General features: G+C 31.9%; 1 protein-coding gene across 1 annotated transcript in view; it reads right to left on the bottom strand.

Annotated features, from left to right (window-relative positions):
• Lrriq1 (leucine rich repeats and IQ motif containing 1) overlaps positions 1 to 20,028 on the bottom strand; it is a 155,901-nt gene that overhangs the window by 112,191 nt on the left and 23,682 nt on the right. The window contains exon 9 of the mRNA XM_076853193.1: positions 19,424 to 19,574. Within this exon, the coding sequence (XP_076709308.1) occupies positions 19,424 to 19,574 (151 nt within the window). The remainder of the gene's footprint in view (positions 1 to 19,423; positions 19,575 to 20,028) is intronic.

Raw genomic sequence — 20,028 nt, 5'->3', positions numbered from 1 at the left:
TAATAAATGGTGCTTGGAAAACTAAATATACTTATGCAGAAGAATGAAACTGGATGTTTATCTTTAACTATGTACAAAATCAACTCAAAATAGATCAAAGACCTAAATGGATGACAAGAAACTATGAAATTACTAGAAAAGAATGGAGAAATATTTCCAAATATTGGTATTGTAAAATACTTATTGGGTAACATCTCAAAAGGGCAGTCACAAAAGCGAAAGCAGACATTCAAGTTTATATCAAACTAAGAAGCTTCTGCATAGCACAGGAAACAATAAATAGTGAACAGACATCCACAGAAAGGGAGAGAGTATTTGTAAACCATTCATCTGACAAGCAATTAATATCATGGATATATAAGTAACTAGAAAAATTCAATGACAGAAAAAGAAATAATCTGATTAAAAATAGGCAAATGGCCCTTCCAGCCAGGAGACTACCACAGGAGGTCAAGCCCAGTGGCCCAGATCCACCCATACTGGCTCAAGCACAGCAGGCCTGGTCCACCACTTTCCCCATTGAGCAGACACCACCAGAGGCTAGCCTTTGGCACAGGACCGCCCCTTCCGACCAGCAGACTACCGAGGGAGGTCAAGCCACAGGCCCACATGGGATCCAGGCTCTCAGCAGGCCAGGTTCACCCCTCCCCATTCGGGGCATATACCACCAGAGCCTACCCTCTGGTGCAGGACAGTCCCTTCCAACCAGCAGACTACCAGGGGAGGTCAAGCCCAGCAGCCTAAATCTACCCACTCCAACTTACACAGGTCCCAGACGAAGGATGCAGTAGCATTTATTGAGGGACACCATCAGGGTCTGGAAGCCCAACATCAAGGTGAGGTACAATCTGCACAGGTACTACAAGAATATAAGGAAGAAACTAATAGTTCAGATTCACACTGCAAGAAAGGAAGGCACATTGACAACATAAAAAAACAAGGGAAGAAAGTGCCCCAAACAAACCAGGACACTATAATAACAGAACCCATGGACAGCAAAGTTGATGAAATGTTAGAGAAAGAGTTGAGAAGGTTCATAATTAAAATGATCAGTGAATTAAAAAATGAACTATATGAGCAAATACAGGCAAAAGTTGATCACTCCAACAATGAGATAAGAGAGCAATATAGGTAGCAAAAGATTACTTCAATAGAGAGAGAGAGAGAGAGAGAGACCCTGAAAAAAATAGTCAGAAATCCTTGAAACAAAGGATACAATAAATCAAATAAAAAAAAAACTCAATAGAAAGCATAACCAACAGCCTAGATCACTTGGAAGAAAGAATGTCAGATAATGAAGACAAAGTATACAATCTGGAAAATAAAGTTGATCACACAGTGAAGAAAGTTAGAAACCATGAACAGAACATCCAAAAATTATGGGACAGCATCAAAAGAACAAATCTAAGAGTCATTGGGACAGAGGAAGGCACAGAGTTTCAAACTAAAGGAATGCACAATCTCTTCAAAGGGATAATATCAGAAAATTTCCCAAGCATGAAGAATGAATTAGAAAAAAAAAGAGGCTTACAGGACACCAAATGTACAAAATTACAACAGGTCTACACCAAGATACATTATGATGAAGATGCCTAGCATACAGAATAAGGATAGAATCTTAAAAGTTGCAAGAGAGAGGAATCAGATATATAGGGGAAGACCAATTCATATCACAGCAGATTTTCAACCCAGACCCTCAAAGATAGGAGATCATAAAACAACATATACCAAGCTCTGAAAAACAAAATGGATGCCAACCAAGAATCTTATATCCAGCAAAACTAAGCTTTAGAAGTGATGATGAAATAAAAACCTTCAAGGATAAACAAAAGAATTTACAACTAGAAAGCCTGCACTACAGAATATCCTCAGCAAAATATTCCAATAAGAAATGAAAAACAATGATGAAAATCAGCAGAGGGAGGGATTACACTAAAAGAAACCCTAATCAGAGGAGAAACCAAGTCATGTTAAATACAAAAAATAAACAAAAATGGCTGGGAATACAAATCATGTCTCAATAGTAACCCTGAATGTTAATGGACTAAAGTCACCAATCAAGACCCAACAATATGCTGCCTCCAAGAGACTCATTTCATAGAAAGACATTCACAGACTGAAGGTGAAGGGTTGGGAAAAATCATACCACTCACATGGACTGTGGAAGCAAGCAGGGGTTTCCATCCTCATATCAAGTAAAGTAGACTTCAAACTAAAGTCAATCCAAAGGATAAAGAAGGACACTACATACTGCTCAAGAACACCATATACCAACAAGACTTAGCAATTATAAATATATATGCCCCAAACAATGGAGCAACTATGTTCATCAAACAAACTCTTCTCAAGTTCAAGAGTCAAAGAGACCACAACACAATAATTTTGGGTGACTTTAACACACCTCTTTCATCACTAGATAGATCTTCCAAACAAAAGCTAAACAAAGAAACTACAGAACTCAATAATACAATCAATAACTTAGACTTAACTGACATATATAAAATATTCCATCATTCAACAAGAGAATATACTTTCTTCTCAATAGCACATAAAATAGACCATATAATATGCCACAAAGCATCTGTTAGAAAATATAAAAAAGTAGAGATACTACCCTGCATTCTATCAGATCATAATGGAATAAAATTAGAAATCAATGATAAAATAAGAAATAAAATCCACTCCAACACCTGGAGACTAAATAATATGCTACTGAATGAACAATGGGTTACAGAGAACATCAAGTAGGAGATTTAAAAAATTTTAGAGGTGAATGAGAACACATAGCATATTGAAATCTCTGGGACACTATGAAAGCAGTTCTAAGAGAAAAGTTCATTGCATGGAGTTCATTCTTTAAAAGAAGAAAAAGTCAACAAATAAATGACTTTACATCTCAAAGTCCTACAAAAAGAAGAACAAATCAACACCAAAAGCAGCAGAAGACAGCAAATAGTTAAAATCAGAGCTGAAATCAATGAAATGGAAACAAAAGAAACAATTGAAAACACTGACAGAACAAAAAGTTGGTTCTTTGAAAAAATAAATAAAATTGACAGATTCTTAGCCATGCTAACGAAGAGAAGGAGAGAGAAAATTCAAATCACTAACATACGTGATGAAAAAGGAAATATCACAACAGACACTACAGAAATCAGAAGATAATTAGAAATTATTTTGAAAACTTGTACTCCAATAAAATAGAAAATATTGAAGGCATCAAAAAATTTCTAGAGTCATATAATTTGCCCAAATTGAATCAAGATGATATACACAATTTAAACAGATCAATTTCAAGTGATGAAATAGCAGACACTATTAAAAGTGTACTAACCAAGAAAAGCCAAGGACCGGATGGATACAATGATGAGTTCTACAAGACCTTTAAAGAAGAACTAATACCAATGTTCTCCAATTTATTTCAGGAAATACAAAAAGAGGCAGCACTTCCAAACTCATTCTATGAGGCCAATATCACTCTGATTCTAAAGCCAGGCAAAGACATATCAAAGAAAGAAAACTTCAGACCAATATCTCTAATGAACATAGATGCAAAAATTCTTAATAAAATTCTGGCAAATAGAATACAAAAACATATCAAAAAGATCCTGCACCACAATCAAGTGGGATTCATCCCAGGGATTCAAGGTTGGTTCAACATACAGAAATCAATAAATGTAATTCATCACATCAATAGACTTAACGATAAGAATCATATGATCATCTCAATAGATGCAGCAAAAGCATTTGACAAAATAAAGCACAAAAACTAGGGATAACAGAAACATATCTCAACATTATAAAAGCTATCTATCTAAACCCCAAGCAAACATCATTCTAAATGGAGAAAAATGGAAGGCACTCCCTGTAAAAACTGGAAAAAGAAAGGGATGCCCTCTTTCACCACTTCTATTTAACATAGGTTTTGAAACACTGGCCAGAGCAATTAGACAGATGAAAGAAATTAAAGGGATACACATAGGAAAAGAAGAACTCAAATTGGCACTGTTTGCTGATGATATGATTCTATACCTAGAAGACCTTAAAAGTTCCACCAGAAAACTTTTAGAACTAGTAAATGAATTCAGCAAAGTAGCAGGATATAAAATCAACACCCAAAGGCATTTCTTTATATCAATTACAAATCCACAGAAAGGGAAATGAGGACAATCACCCCATTTTCAAGAGCCTCAAAACAACAACAACAAAAAAAAAAAACCTTGGGAATCAACTAAACAAAAGAGGTGAAAGATCTATAGATCTAATGAAAATTACAGAACCCTAAAGAAAGAAATCAAAGAAGACCTTAGAAGATGGAAATATCTACCTTGCTCGTGGATAGGCAGAATTAATATTATCAAAATGACCATACTTCCAAAAGCACTATACATATTTAATGCAATTCCGATCAAAATTCCAATGACATTCCTCATAGAAATAAAAAAAGAAATCATGAAATTTATCTGAAAAAATAATAAACCCAGAATAGCTATACAGCAATCCTTAGCAGGAAAAGTAAAGCAGGTAGCATCGCTATACCAGACCTCAAACTATACAACAGAGCAACAGTAACAAAAACAGCATGGTATTGGCACCAAAACAGGCTGGTAGACCAATGGTACAGAATAGAGAACACAGAGACTAACCCACAAAACTAGAATTATCTTATATTAGACAAAGGTTCCAAGAACATGCACTGGAGAAAAGATAGCCTCTTCAACAAATGGTGCTAGGAAAAATGGAAATCCATATGCAACAAAATGAAATTAAACCCCTATCTCTCACCATGCACAAAACTCAACTCAAAATGGATCAAGGACTTAGGAATAAAACCAGAGACCCTGTGTCTACTAGAATAAAAAGGAGCCCCTAATCTCCATTATGTGGGATTAGGCCCCAACTTCTTTAATAAGACACTTGAAGCACAAAATTTTAAACTCAACAATCAATAAATGGGATTGACTCAAACTAAAAAGTTTCTTCTCAGCAAAAGAAACAATCTGGGAGGTGAATAGATAACCTACGTCTTGGGAGCAAATCTTTACCCCTCACACATCAGATACAGCACTAATCTCTAGGGTATATAAAGAACTCAAAAAGCTAAACACCAAAAAAAAAAAAAAAAAAAAAAAAACACCAAATAACCCAATCAATAAATGGGCCAAGGACCTGAAGAGACACTTTTCAGAAGATGATGTGCAATCCATCAAAAAACACACGAAAAAATGTTCATCATCACTAGCAATTAGAGAAATGCAAATCAAAACCACTCTAAGATTTCATGTCACTCCAGTCAGAATGGCAGCTATTATGAAGACAAACAAAAATAAGTGTTGTCGAGGATGTGGGGAAAAAGGTACAATCATACACTGCTGGTGGGGCTGTAAATAAGAGCAGCCAATATGGAAAGCAGTATGGAGATTCTTGGAAAATTGGGAATGGAACTGCCATTTGACCCAGCTATCCCTCTCCTCGGTCTATACCCAAAAGACTTAAAATTAGCATACTACAGGGATACATCCACATCAATGTTTACAGCAGCACAATTCAAAATAGCTAAATTGTGGAACCAAACTAGATGCCCTTCAATAGATGAATGGATTTAAAAAAAAAAAAGTGGCATATACACAATGGAATATTACTCAGCAATAAAAAAGAATAAAATCATGGTATTTGCAGGTAAATGAATGGAGTTAGAGAACATAATGCTAAGTGAAATTAGCTAGTCCCCCAAAACCAAATGCCAAATGTTTTCTTTGATATAAGGAGGCTAATTCATAGTGGGATAGGGAGCGGGAGCATGGGAGGAATAGACAAACTCTAAATAGGACAGAGGGGTTGGAGATGAGGGGAGGGGGCATGGGATTATTAACGATGGTGGAATGTGATGATCATTTTTATCCAAAGTACATGTATGAAGACAAAAGTTGGTGTGCTTATACTGTGTATACAACCAGAGATATGAAAAATTGTGCTCTATATGTGTAATAAGAATTGTAATGCATTCCGCTGTCATATATGAATAAAAAAAATTAAAAATATGGGCAAATGGGCTGCAGATGTAGCTCAGTGGTAGAGCACTTCCCTCGCAAGCATGAGCCCTATGTTCAATTCCCAGTATAGAAACAATTATAAAAGGGTGAGTGATCTGAATAAGCATTTCTCAAGAGAAGACAAAGAAATGGCTAACACATATATGAAAAAATGCTCAATATCACTAGTCATCAAAGAATGTAAATCAAAACAAGACATCATCTCATCCTAGTCAAAATGGCTATTATCAGAATTTAAAAAATAACAAGTACTGGTGAGGATGTGGAAAAAAGAGAACTCTCATATGCTCTTATTGGAAACAATATATTTTCAAAAATGTACTAATTTCAGTATAGTCACTATGGAGAAGAGTGCAAACATTCCTCAAAAAACTGAAAATAGAATTACTGTATGATCCAAATATTCCACTTCTAGGTATATATTCAAAGGAAATGAAATAAACATACCACAGAAATAACTGACTTCCATGTTTACTGAAGCACCATTCACTTAGCCAAGATATGAAATAAAAGAAGGTATGCATTGACAGATGGATAAAGGAAATGCGATGCATATATACACAATGGAATATTATTCAGTAATTAAAAAGCAATTATACTCTATCATTTGCAGCAAAATGGATGGAACTGGAGATCATTAGTATATCAAGTGATGTAAGCCAGGCTCAGGACAAATACTATGTATTCTTATTCATATGCAGAAGCTAAAAAATGTTAATTTCATAAAAGAGGAGAGGAGAATAGTAATTATTATAAACTTGGGGGGCCTGGGTTGTGGCTCAGTGGTAGAACACTTGTCTACTATATATGAGGCACTGGGTTTGATCCCCAGCACCACATAAAAATAAAAACAAATCAAAACTTGGAGGGGTGAAAGCAAGTGGGAATAAATAGAGACTGGTTGAATAATAGGTACCAAAATACAGCTAAAAACAAGGAAAAAATAGTAGAGTTATGTAGCACAAAAGGGTAAATTTGGTGTATAAAAAAACTATTTTTCAAAGAATTAGAACAGTTCAAAGGCACTGGATACAAAGAAATGACAAATATTTAAGGAGATGGAAATACTAAATGTGCTGAGTGATCATTACGCATTATATACCTGTACTAAATTTTCATACTAACATGTATGCTATGTGTCAATTAAAAAGAAAGAAAATTGAGCACTCTCAGGAGAAAAAAAAAGGATATATCATGTGAACACTAAACCAGTGATTCACAAAGTATGGTCCAGAGACCCCCAAAGGTACTCCCAAAGGTTTCATAAGGTTAAAACTATTTTAAAAATAATAATCCTTATGTGTTATTTGCCTTTTCCTCTTCCCATTTGCTCAAGAGAGCACAGCAAAGTTTTCAGGGACCATAGGATCTTAAAATGTAGCAAATTGAAGAATCCTGAGGAAAACATGAGAATCCAACTGCCTTGTGTTAAGTCTGATATTAATGGTACATAGAAATATGTGGACAATGCCCCTCAACTCATTACATTATTTTGTTTAGAAAAAAGTTATGTATTAAACTTTTAAATTCTAAATCAATAAATGAAAGCTTAAAATTTTTCTGTATTTTTTCTGATACTGTCAATAAAGATATACATAAACTATGTGAGAAGTCCTCAACATTTTTTTTGGAGGGGTTACCAGAGATTGAACTCAGGGACACATCCCCATTCTTCCTCAATAATTTTTAAGAGTGTATAACAAAATTCAAAAGAAAGAAAGCTGGTTTGGTTATATCAGACATGGTTTACTAAAGCAGAAAACTTAACTGTAGATAAAAAGAGACAATTAAAATGATAAAATCGGTCAATTCTACAGAAACACAGAACACATTAATTTGCATACACCAAATAGTTAAGCCTCATAAATATCTGAAGCAAAAAACTTCAGACACAGGAATTAAGAGACTGATAGGCACTCAGCATGAAAACCATTTAACTTTTTCTTCATGATTATGCTAATAACAGAACCACAGTATATCACAAGCAACAGGACAGAAGAAGAAATGAAAAAGCTCTAATTTCCGCAGTTCTGGGTTTCAATAAAACAGGACTATTCCAGAATCAGCTGTGTGAATATAGACAAGAAGATTCTCTGGGCCTTTGTTTATTTGTAGCATGAGGGACATTTCATGTTTTTGAGAGAATTTTAAAGCCTTCTCAACAGCCCTTTAATGTGACCTGTAACAAAAACAATAGCTATTATTGTTCTCTAAAATAATTAAACAAGGAATTCAAAACCTGCAAAATCTCTGGTGGCCAAACAAGCCTTCAGAGAAAGCAGACCTATGTCCTATATTTTGGAGAGGAATAGGATATTAGTAAGCATCAAAATCCTATGCAAAACTGATTAAACACTAATTGGATCCAGTAAATACATTTGGATCAAAAGCAGGAAACTAAATAGGAAGGAAGTTAAAGTTAGTTTAGACCCTTCCTCTTTTATCCCTACAAATTCTTTGCTGCCAAATAAAGGATGAGAACTAAGCAAAACAGACTTATTTAGCAAGGCTTGCCTTGTCATTAATTCCTCAACATCTCTAAGAAAACTGTTCTTTTTCAGTCAAAATAACTTATATTTCATCCACTTCCCTATCTAAATCAAAACAAAAAATACCCACAAAAATATTCAAATGACTTTTTCAAAGAGTTAAATATAACAATAAATATGATGGGTTGCTTAAATATTCTTCAGTTTACGGCATAAATAAATACTTTTGGAAGTTCCTTTAAAGCTTCCTAGGTCCCATGAATAAAACTTAATCCAGGTATGTTTACTTCTCACAGGGCCTCAATCCATGGTAAAATAATATTTGGTGTAACTTGTTTAAATGTCCATATCAAAGAAATATTCTCAAAGCATTAAATAATGATTTAATAAAGCCCTTCTGCCACAGGGAAGAAAATTCTGTAAGGAACAGCAAAACTAAAGATGTTGAAACAGGTTGGAGGTTTTCACTAAATAAATGTTTGGTAGAGGTCCACCTCCTTTAGCTGCTCACTAATTGTTATGTCTGAAACTTCTTCATTCAAGTGCAAAAATTAGCTGAGTTGCATTAAGAGTTTTAATTTCAGTTCAAAAGTGTTTTGGGATTATGTATTGCATGAAAATAGACATGAAACAGGAATCAGGAAAACTGGATTCTAGCCACAACTCTGTCTTAAGTTTGATGAAAACTATGTGGGTTGGCTTTTTCATCTGTAAACGAAAGAACTGGCAGATCTGTAAAATTCTTTTAGTTTTACACTAGGCATCATGTTTATTCCAAAAAGTAAGGTAGCACCATCTAGTGGACTCACCCAAATTCACTAAATACATAATAGTGAAAAACATTTCTACAAGCAAAATATAGAGTTTTGATTTTGCTGTATTTGTTTTTTTTCCCTCAATGATACAAAAAAAACAAAACAAAACAAAAATCAGGAGCAAAAATTAAGCTTGGCACGTTTCCCCTAATATGCCATGACAGAGAAATCAGGCTTACTTGAAAATGTTGAATTATTTCAATATCTTTCATGTTTATAAAATAATAGTTCACTTTTCCAGAAAGCAATATTATCTGGGAAGTAAAGGAACAAAAACATTTTAGTATCCCTACCTATTAATATAGATATTTTCTAGGAATATATTATCTGAAATTTATAAACCAGTTGCTGAAATTAAATTTTTTTTCCAGATTAAAGTTTTCCTAAAGTAGCAGAGACAGAAGCGTCAAGAATGAAAAGACACAATTATTTGCACTTGTATATTAACATCATAAATATTTTCATTGTTACTCAGTCAACAATATAAATATAACAATTCACTCAAATACACACATACACACACACCTATCACTGGGATACATACTTAGTAACTAAGTCAGGTCAGTTATTTGCTCAAGGCTGCATCCCCAGCAAAATTCCAGTGCTTTGTATTCCAGTGCTTAGTAAATTTGTTTGTTAGCAACTTTATTCATGAATAAACCCCCAAATCATTGCATTTGTTCAGCAAGAAAGCTTTACTATAGTACATAAATGACAAAAAAGTGTATTATTAACTATATACTTAATTGAAGTGGCATAAGAATGAGGCAAATAAATATTAGGAAGTAGGGGTAGACTGCTGATTTTTAAAATCCTGATGATACCACTTATCAGCAGAGAAATTTTAGGCAATTTTTAAAAACTTTTTATACTTCAATATTCTACGGGGAGTGGGGCGAGGGAGACTGATTTGAACCTAATTCATGGCATTAATTGTAAAAGTTCATAAATTATAGAGTTTATATGTGTGTAGAAATTTGTCCATCTTGTCTATATTTTCCTATTTGTTGCAATATAAGTTTTCAAAATAGTCCCAATGATCTTCTGAATTTCAGTAATGTCTATAATAATACTACTGAAACCCAGAGGGTCATTACTGACTACTACTTTTTCATGTCCAATTTTATTATTTTTAGGTCTTCTCTTTCTTTAGGTTGATTAGTTTGGCTAAGGGTTTATCAATCTTGTCTATCTTTTCAAAGAACCACCTCCTTGGCACACTGATCTTTGTATTGATTTTATTCTCTACCTCATTCATTCCAGCAGTCATCTATTATTTCTTTCCTTCTACTGGCTTCCAAATTGATTTGTTCTTAAACATTGAGATGAATCCTTAGGTTGTTTACCTAAGATCTTTCTAATTATTTCAGGAAGAAAAGAGGACATAGAAAACAGATGAGTAAAAGCCAATAATATTGAAGTAACTATGAAAGGCTCCCAGCAAAGGAAAGCCCAGGACCAGATGAATTCTCAGCTGAATTCTACCAGACCCTACCAAACTAATGCCAGTGCTCCTCAATTTTTTGCACAGAAACTGAGGGACACTTCCAAGTTCATTCTATGAAGCTAGTATCACACTCATACCTAAACCAGATAAGGACATATCAAAGAAAGAAAACTATAAACCAATATCCCTGATGAGCATAGGTGCAAAAATCCTTGATAAAATATTAGTGAATTGTATTCAACAACACATTAAGAAGATTTTACATAATAATCCAGTTGGTTTTATTACAGGGATGCATGTTGTAATAAATAAATATGTTGTGTTCAACATTCAAATCAATAATTAATAATTCACCACAAAATTAGAACCAAAGGAAAAAATCATATGATCATCTCAATAGACAGAGAAAAACTTTCAACAAAATCCAGTACCGTGATTCATGTTAACAACACTGAAGAAACCAGAAAGAAATAATTTACCTCACTATCATCAAGGCTATATATGACAAACCTAAAGTCAACATCATACTGAATGTGGAAAAACAAAGCATTTCTTCTAAAGACAAGGATGTCCACTTACACCATTGTTATTCAATTCGGTCCTTTAAATTTTAGCTAAAGAAATTAGGCAAGAGAAGGAAATAAAATAGATATAATCAGAAAAGGAAGATGTCAAATAAACACTGTTTGCAGGTAACATGATCCTATACAAAGAAGATCCAAAAAACACCACAAGACTGGTAGAGCCGATAAATTAAGAAGAGTAGCAGGATACAAATCAATATACAAAATCACTAGCTTTTTTATATGCCAATAATGAATCCACTGAAAAGAAATCAGGAAAACATCTAGATTCAAAAGAGCCTCAAAAAATACCCAAAATACCTAGGAATAAATATAATCAAATAGGTGAAACACTTCTTCAGTGAAAATTATGCAACACTAAGGAAAAAAACAAAAACTAGAAGACCAAAAGACCTGCCATATTCACAGATAGGCAGAGTTAATACTAAATTAAATGGTAATAATACCAAAAGTGATCTATAGATTCAGTTCAATCCCTAGCAATATACCAATGACATTTTCCACAGAACTAGGTAAAAATACTCCTAAAATTTATATGGAAGAACAGAAGACCTAGAACATCTAAAGCAATTCTGAGCAAAAAGAGCAAAGCTGGAGGTATCACAATACCTGATTTCAAGTTATACTACAGAGCTAGCTGTAATATGATAAAAGCAGTATGTTAGCAACCTAAAAACAAGACCAAATACAGACACATGAACCAAAGGAGTAGAATAGAAGACAACAGATGGAGGTTCATCAAACCCACACAAAGTCACCTGATCTTTGACAAAGGTACCAAAAACATGTTGAAGAAAAGGTAGTCTTTTTAAAAAATTGTGCTGGGGAAAGTGTATATCCATGTGTAGAAGAATGAAACTAGATTCATATCTTCCACCCCACACAAAAAACAATCTAAGTGGATCCAAGACCTACAAATTACAATTTTGCAACTGCTGCAAGGAAACCTAGGGACCACACTCCAACATACAGGTATAGGCAACAACTTCCTCAAAGGACTTCTGCATCTCAGGTAATAATATAAGAATTAACAAACAGGATTACATCAAATTAAAAATCAAATTACTTTGCTATGTAAAATTCAGTGAAAATTATGCAACACTGAGAAAAAAAAAAGCACTAGAAGACAGAAAGACCTGCCATGTTCACGGACAGGCAGAATTAATACGTATAAATAATAATAATTAATACATATTCATCTAATTAATACATAATACATATTAATCTATTTAATACACTGAATTTTACATAGCAAAGTAAACAAGCGCATGAGGAGAGAGCTTACAAAGTTGGAAAAAGTCTTTGTCAGCTATTTTCTGACAAAGGATTAATACCCAGAATATATTAAAAAAAAAACTCAAAAACTTAACATAAAAATAATGCAGCCAATAAATGATCAAATGAGCTGAAAAAAGCACTTCTTAAAAGAAATACAAATGGCCAAAAAATAAATTAAAATTATTCAACATCTTTACCAATCAGGAAAATGCAAACCAAAATTATACTGAGATTTCATTTCACTTGAGTTAGAACTGCATTCATCAAAAATACAAATAATAAAAGTGCTGAAGAGAATGTGGACACCAGGGAGAACACTGAAGTTGAGATTTGTAAAAGTACAGTCACAAAGCAAATCAATATGGAGGTTCCTCAAACGACTAGGCATGAAACCACTATATGACTCAGCTATACTACTCCTCAATATTTATCCCAAAGAAACAAAGTCTGCATACTACAACCATACATGCATACCCATGTTTACAACAATGGAGAAGACCCAGCCAAGTTACAGAGCCAGCCTAAGTGTCTGTCAACAGATGAATGCTTAAAAAAAATTTGTTTTATATACAAATGGAATTTTACTCAGCCATAAGAAGAACAAAATGATAACATCTGCCAGAAAGTGAATTAAACTGTTAAGTGAAATAAGCAGGATTCAGAAAGTCAAGGATTTTATGTTTTCTCTTCTATGCATAAACTAGAGATTAAAAATTTTTTAAAAATCCTTAAAAGGAAAGGAAGACTAGTACAGCAGAGGATGGATATCAGGTTTAAGGTAGAAAAGAAGGAAAGAGAAAGTATTGTTACATGTGCATATGAATATATGACAATGAATTCCAAGATCATGTATAATATGTGTATGTATACAGCAACAATACATTTTTAAAAGCAAATTAATTAAATACATAAAGCAGTTAAAACAAAAGCCTAGTGGTAAAAACATTATCATTAATTATATTATACTGTTATATATATTTTATGTAAATAAAATTTATAAAACAAATTTTGTTATACAATTTTTTTCAAAATTAATTTAGTTTCAAGCGTTTTCTGCTATGAAGTCAATAAAATCAACATGAAAATTGGAAAAATGAAGAAAACTAGATCATAAATTGTAAATTATCTCTTTCTTATTTGCTTTAGCTATTCTTAAAAGAAATAATTCACAAGTATACTAATTCAAAATAGAAAAAAATTTCCTGTGGCTCAATTTTATAAAATTTAACAATGTAACAAAATCCATTCAAGTATTATTTGTTCAAATTACATGTAGAAAGTAAAGTTTTACCAATTTTATTTTAAGTTTATTTATGGGAAATTTCAGGCAAAAGAAAGAATGAAATATGACAATGGTATCATAACAAACCTTAAAATGCCTTTTACTCAAATACTAAGTTATAAAATATAACTTCAAGAAAAATAAAACAAATTTTAACAAAATAGGTGTAGTAAAATTTCTTGTCTTATTAAAATAAATCTATCTTTAAATCATCACTCTAAAGTGACCTTGAGCTAAAGCTAGAAGTTGTATATTCAAAATATGCACAAACAACTCCAGGCCATGTCAATATGTTCTATAATCAAAAACTTGGTTCTAAATCAAAGCAATGACAAAAATTTAAATACTATTCTTTATATTATTACACCATTTGTATGAAAGCATGTACTCTGATATGTTTCTTTACTTCATTGGCTAGAAAATCTGTACTTTAATATCTTTGTATTTTAGAACCTCTATTTTAAGTTATATTATATTTCAACTTATAAACTATATTTCAATTATGACTAATAATCCCTTTTCAAAGGGATTGAAAACCATTGCACAATATGCAATGGTTTTAAATATTAAGTAATAATAGCAAATTGGTAACTTTTAATTTATAGAAATAAAATTTAAACCTTTAGTTTTATAAAAAAGAAAGTTTCTTATTTGAGATTAATAAGGAAAAAATTTACATTGTATTCCACAACTCCATAGTCTAATTTCTACTTATTTCTGATTTAAAATGAACTGCCTTAAAGCAATTAACTGTAACTATTCATATTATCATAAATTCAAAGAAAATCAATTAAATAAAATATCATTCAAAGAGCAATTAAAGATAACACTACACATTAACTAAAGCAACAATTATAATGTAGTGAGAATTAACAAATTCTCAACAAGTGTAAAATAGTATTGCCTGTAATTTTATTTTACCTCCCAAAGAAATACAGCATGGGATAATAACTTATTAACTTATAAATACGTACTTATCCTTGTGCCCCTTCTTCATGATAGTTCTTAGCATCAATACATCACTACAAAATACATCAATAAAAAATCTATGCTTTTCACTCAATCAGAATCTCTAAGCGTTTCCTAAAAATGAAAAACGAACTTCAAATGGTCTTCAGAAAATCCACTTTCTCATGTTTGTTTCCCCAACATTCAATAAATACAGTGTTTTCACTATACTCAATAGACTGCAAAGAAGTCTGTTAACTTATTTGCTTTGTACTACACACAGTTACCTCAGGTACATCAATTACTACCATGGCAGTTTTCACATATATATTGTAGATATCCTATCCCAGGAAATCCACTACTTAAAAAAATTCCTATATACGGGTGCTGGCAAATGAAGATGGGAATTGATACCTTTTTCTTTTTCTCTTCTTTTTTCCTTACAAAGAGCCTTTATTTTTTCTTTTCTCATTTTCATTTTATTTTACTTTTTGTACAGGGGTTTAAACCCAGCATTACTTAACCACTGAGCCACATCCCTAGTCCTTTTTTAAATATTTTTTTTTTAGAGACAGGATCTCACTGAATTGCTTAGGGCCTTGCTAAGTTGCTGAGGATGGCTTTGAACTCAGGATCCTTCTGCCTCAGCCTCCTGAGCTGCTGGGATTAAAGGCATATGCCACCGTGCCTGGCAAAGAGCCTTTTTCTTTTTTTAAAAAGTTTGTTTTAGTGTGATTCAATATAGTAACATATATTATCAATGCACTTATACTCATTCCAAAAACAAAATTATTTTTATATGTATTTTACACAAAGATTTTAACATAAAAAATTTTATAAAAAGTATTATTATTTCTATTTGGGAGAAATCATGAGTGGTACCAAAGCAGGTGGCACAGAAACATAAGTAAATGAACGCATTACAGAATATTAAAAAATTTTATTTTCGAAAATGTACATTTCTAATTTAAACCTTAGAGAACTAATGAACATTAGACATTAGAGAACTGATGAAAATATGTACATATCAAAAGTTATAGACTAAGTATTGCTTACAGAAAAATTTATAGATTAAACATGCATGTCAACAAACTTGAAAAATGATTAAAATAACTGAATTAAATACTTAACTCAAAAAAAATAGGAAAAAACAATAGGTAGAAAGAAGAGAAAAAGCTGATATTATAAATATTAGTGATAGAAATGCAAAATGGTGCTACATATAGTAAAGAACTCTGGCATTATTTTCATAAATTACAGATATCCTTGGCTCAATAATACAAATTATAGCAAATAACTTGAAGATATATCTAATCAAGTATGAAATTATGGGTCGGGATATTCACAGTGGCAATGTAGATGGAAAACATCCAATATTCATTCATCAATGTGCCAATGGCATAAACTCCAGTGCATGCACATGATTAAATAGTATGCAGCCATGGAAAAAGTATTAGAAACACTATAATAAGTTGTTAAGTGAAACACACACACACACACAACAGAAAACAGTATTCAAAATATGCCATATATTGTGAACTATGAGCACAATCCATGTTTTCTTAGATACGGGTAATATAATATGTATCATACACAAATGGTATATATGCAAAGATATACATGTTAAAGGGTAAATATATGCAATATGAAATATACAAAATATCCACAAATAAAAGAAAATGGGAGAACAGAATGAAGAGGACACAGACATAATCTCTTTGAGTATGCCTTTTTAACAAATGGGAAAAGCAAGCTAATTTTAAATATCAAATTCATAACAAAATTATGAATTAAAAGACTTCAAATGATATTTAACCACATTTCCTTGGGGGACATAGTGCAAGGACAAAAACAAATGCAAAGAAAGCTTAGAATTAATTTAGTAATTTTTACTATTAGTAGTAACATTGGCATTGTTGTCTTGAAGCTATTTTATGGATAAGACATAGCAAATGGTTAATTTGTTGCCATAAACCAAGGATTACAGTAGAAGAGAGAGAGAACAACAATAAAGTTTAAAAAGTTAATTTGAATTAGATATCAGTTTTGTGTGTCCAATTTGAATTCACTGCACAGGACAATTACAATACCATAAAGAATAATCAGACAATTAACTGAAATATTTTGAACCAAAAATTGGATTTCATAAGAATAATGCAGTGGGGTGGGAGACAAAGTAAAAGAAACAAAACTAAAAATAACACCCCTGGAAGTAAATAGAGCCACTAAGATCTTACTCTAAAAATTTGTCAATGCAAATTGATAGAAACAGATTCATGGATTGCTTCTCTTCCTCAATATAATCCCATCCCACTCCCTGATATTTAATCTGATCAGACTTCCTAATGACTATAGGATGGAGAAGGAGGATAGGATTTTACACTTTTGAGATTCAAAAATCTAATCTAATTGCTTAATTGGTAGATAATTTCCATTTATCTAAACCTTTCCTCTAGTAACAATTTTCACAAAATTCTAACTAATTAAAGAATCTCTGCTTTAAAATTCTGGAGGAAATGATGAAATTAAAAAACTCACTTTCTATATCCCCATCACATTAATTTATTCATATTAATCAATTAATGAAATCTTTAGAAGGAAGGTTGATGGGGGACTTTATATTGAAGAATACGAGTTATTATCAGTTATGCCCCATGTTCAATCGTAAGCATCAATAAAGTAAACAAACACTGTATGACTGCTGATCTAATGAGATATGAAGCACAGAAAACTACCTAAGAAGGACTCCTGCAAAAATAGCCAAATTTTTATTTAACCAGCTCTTTTGAGCTGACTTCATTACAGGAAATACAGGGCATAGTGAAACAATTTTGATACTAAAAGAAAGTAAATGTACTAAGGCAAAATACAAAACATTCTATAAGAAAATGCAGGCTATGCAAAAAATCAATGGATTGGAAAAAAGAAGCAGTAGGATTGCTACAAATTAAGAGAGTTCAAAGGCATATATAAAAGCAATATTGTGGTTATTGTTCACATTATTATTCAAATAAACCAGGTACTTTAGAAAAATAGCAAAATTGGATTATGAATTATTGATTTATACATGGAATCATTCAATTTTATTAGGTGTCATAATATATTGTATTAAGTAACAACAGACCATATTATTAAAAACTATTTTCTGAAATATGAGGGTATGGAAATACATGATTCTGGGAAATAGTTTTTTTAAAAAATTAAAACATAAGGATGAAGCAAACATTGAATATAAGTAATAGTTATACAGAATGTCTGTGTATTATTCTACTTTAATAAATGTTTAAAATTTTCCACAGTCATAAAGACATAAATAAAAGCAAACAAAGAAAAGTAATATCAAGATGTCCTACAGAGAAAAAGAATCAAGATACAGTGTGTTTATTTCTATTCCCCAATATGATTCCATCATATTCCTTAATATTTTAGTCTTGATCAAATTCCTAATGATTGTATGAAGGAGGGGAATTGGATGGTTCCTTTTAGGTCCCCCAAAATGTAAGCTATTTGTATTGTTTGTATTGTTATCAAGATAAAAAATTTTATCAAGTTTTGACATTTTGTCAATCTTTGATTCTTCATTAACCATTATCAAGCCCCTACCCAAAGCCCCTGAGAATATACCAAGACATTAAACAATAAAAATTAACAAGAGATTTTAAACAAGGTAGTGAATAACACAATGAGATTTTTATTTTAGAATTATTACACTGTAAACAATGTATAAGTAAGTTGAAGTTGAATTTCAGTGGGTAGATAAAGGAAGTTTGGGTGGTAAGAGATGAAACCACCACCATAACTCTTGACAACAAAGAGAAAGATGAGGCACATCAATAGAAATAATTTGACAATGAAGGTGATAAATGATGAACTAAGGTCCCAGATGGGAGTGAAAGGAATAGTTGTAGAAAATAGAAGTACTGATCTTATATTTAAAAAGATGTTTTAGTTGCTGAGTTACATGGATTAGAAGATGTAGGAAGGAAAAGATAAATAATTATAAAGATATAGTGGTAGAGGGACTCAGAAGTTTAGGCACATTCAATCAGATTAATTCTTTCCTGTGGTATGAGCAATTTTAGCTAAAGAGGGAAAGTTCAGTACAAGAAATGTGTGCAATCATGGAGAGTAGTGATGAAAGTGTTTACCAGGAAATAGTTATAACAATTTCTGAGAAGTGGGAAAGCACAGGATTCATAAAAATATCATAGCACCAAATTGGTGTTTATATGCTCAAGTGAAGCTAAGATCACTACTAAAGGAATGTTCCTATATGAAAAGAAACAGAGAAGGAAATATACTAAGAGACTAGTCACTCATTTGCTAGAGATAGAATATATTCTTTTATATACATTAAAAACAATTTTATTTTTCTAATCTAAATTAAATAAGACTAAATAAGTTACCATAATAAAACATATAAATTGGTAATGGTAGCTTGTTCTTAAAAAAGGAGTGAAACAAAATATAATCACAATGAATAAAAGTTTAAATGTCAAATAAGTATTAAAATTCCATTTTTCTTACCAATTCGAGTGATTTTATTATGTGAAAGTTCAAGATTCTGAATATTAGTGCAGCCATCCAAACCATGAAAGGAACTCAGTTGATTTTTATTAAGAAGAACAACACAGAGATTTTCCAAATTTTCACAGTTGATAGTTTCAATATGGTTTTCCTTAAAGAAAGAACAAATTTAATAAATTTTGTTTCAATGGCTCATTAATTAAATATTTAAAGCTTGCAAAAAGAGGAAGGATGAGAATCTCTAAATGAATACATGAATCTCAAATTGCTAAGATAATTATAAACTATTTTACTATCTAGATGAAAATATTAAGTAATCTAATAATCAAATAATTTGAATTTATTTACTAATATTCTTTTAAAAATGTTGAAAATACAGAGGAAATATAACAAAATATTTTGAACAACCTAAATGAACAAGAGAGAATATTTTATCATTGCTGTTTCTGCTGACGTGCATGGGAATTACTATTGTAGTCAAGCAAGCACTGCTTCACCATTTATATGGGTTTGAATGGAAGTAGATAACTTTTCATTTTATTTTGCAGATCTCTCAGGAAAGAACTACACCTCAGTGGATGCACCCAAGGAATTGCACCTGAGGA

Source organism: Callospermophilus lateralis, chromosome 4 (assembly GCF_048772815.1).
Source record: "Callospermophilus lateralis isolate mCalLat2 chromosome 4, mCalLat2.hap1, whole genome shotgun sequence".
Taxonomy (NCBI): Eukaryota; Metazoa; Chordata; class Mammalia; order Rodentia; family Sciuridae; genus Callospermophilus; species Callospermophilus lateralis.
The sequence above is the reverse complement of the archived record's forward strand: the minus strand, read 5'-3'. Positions and strand labels throughout refer to the sequence as shown.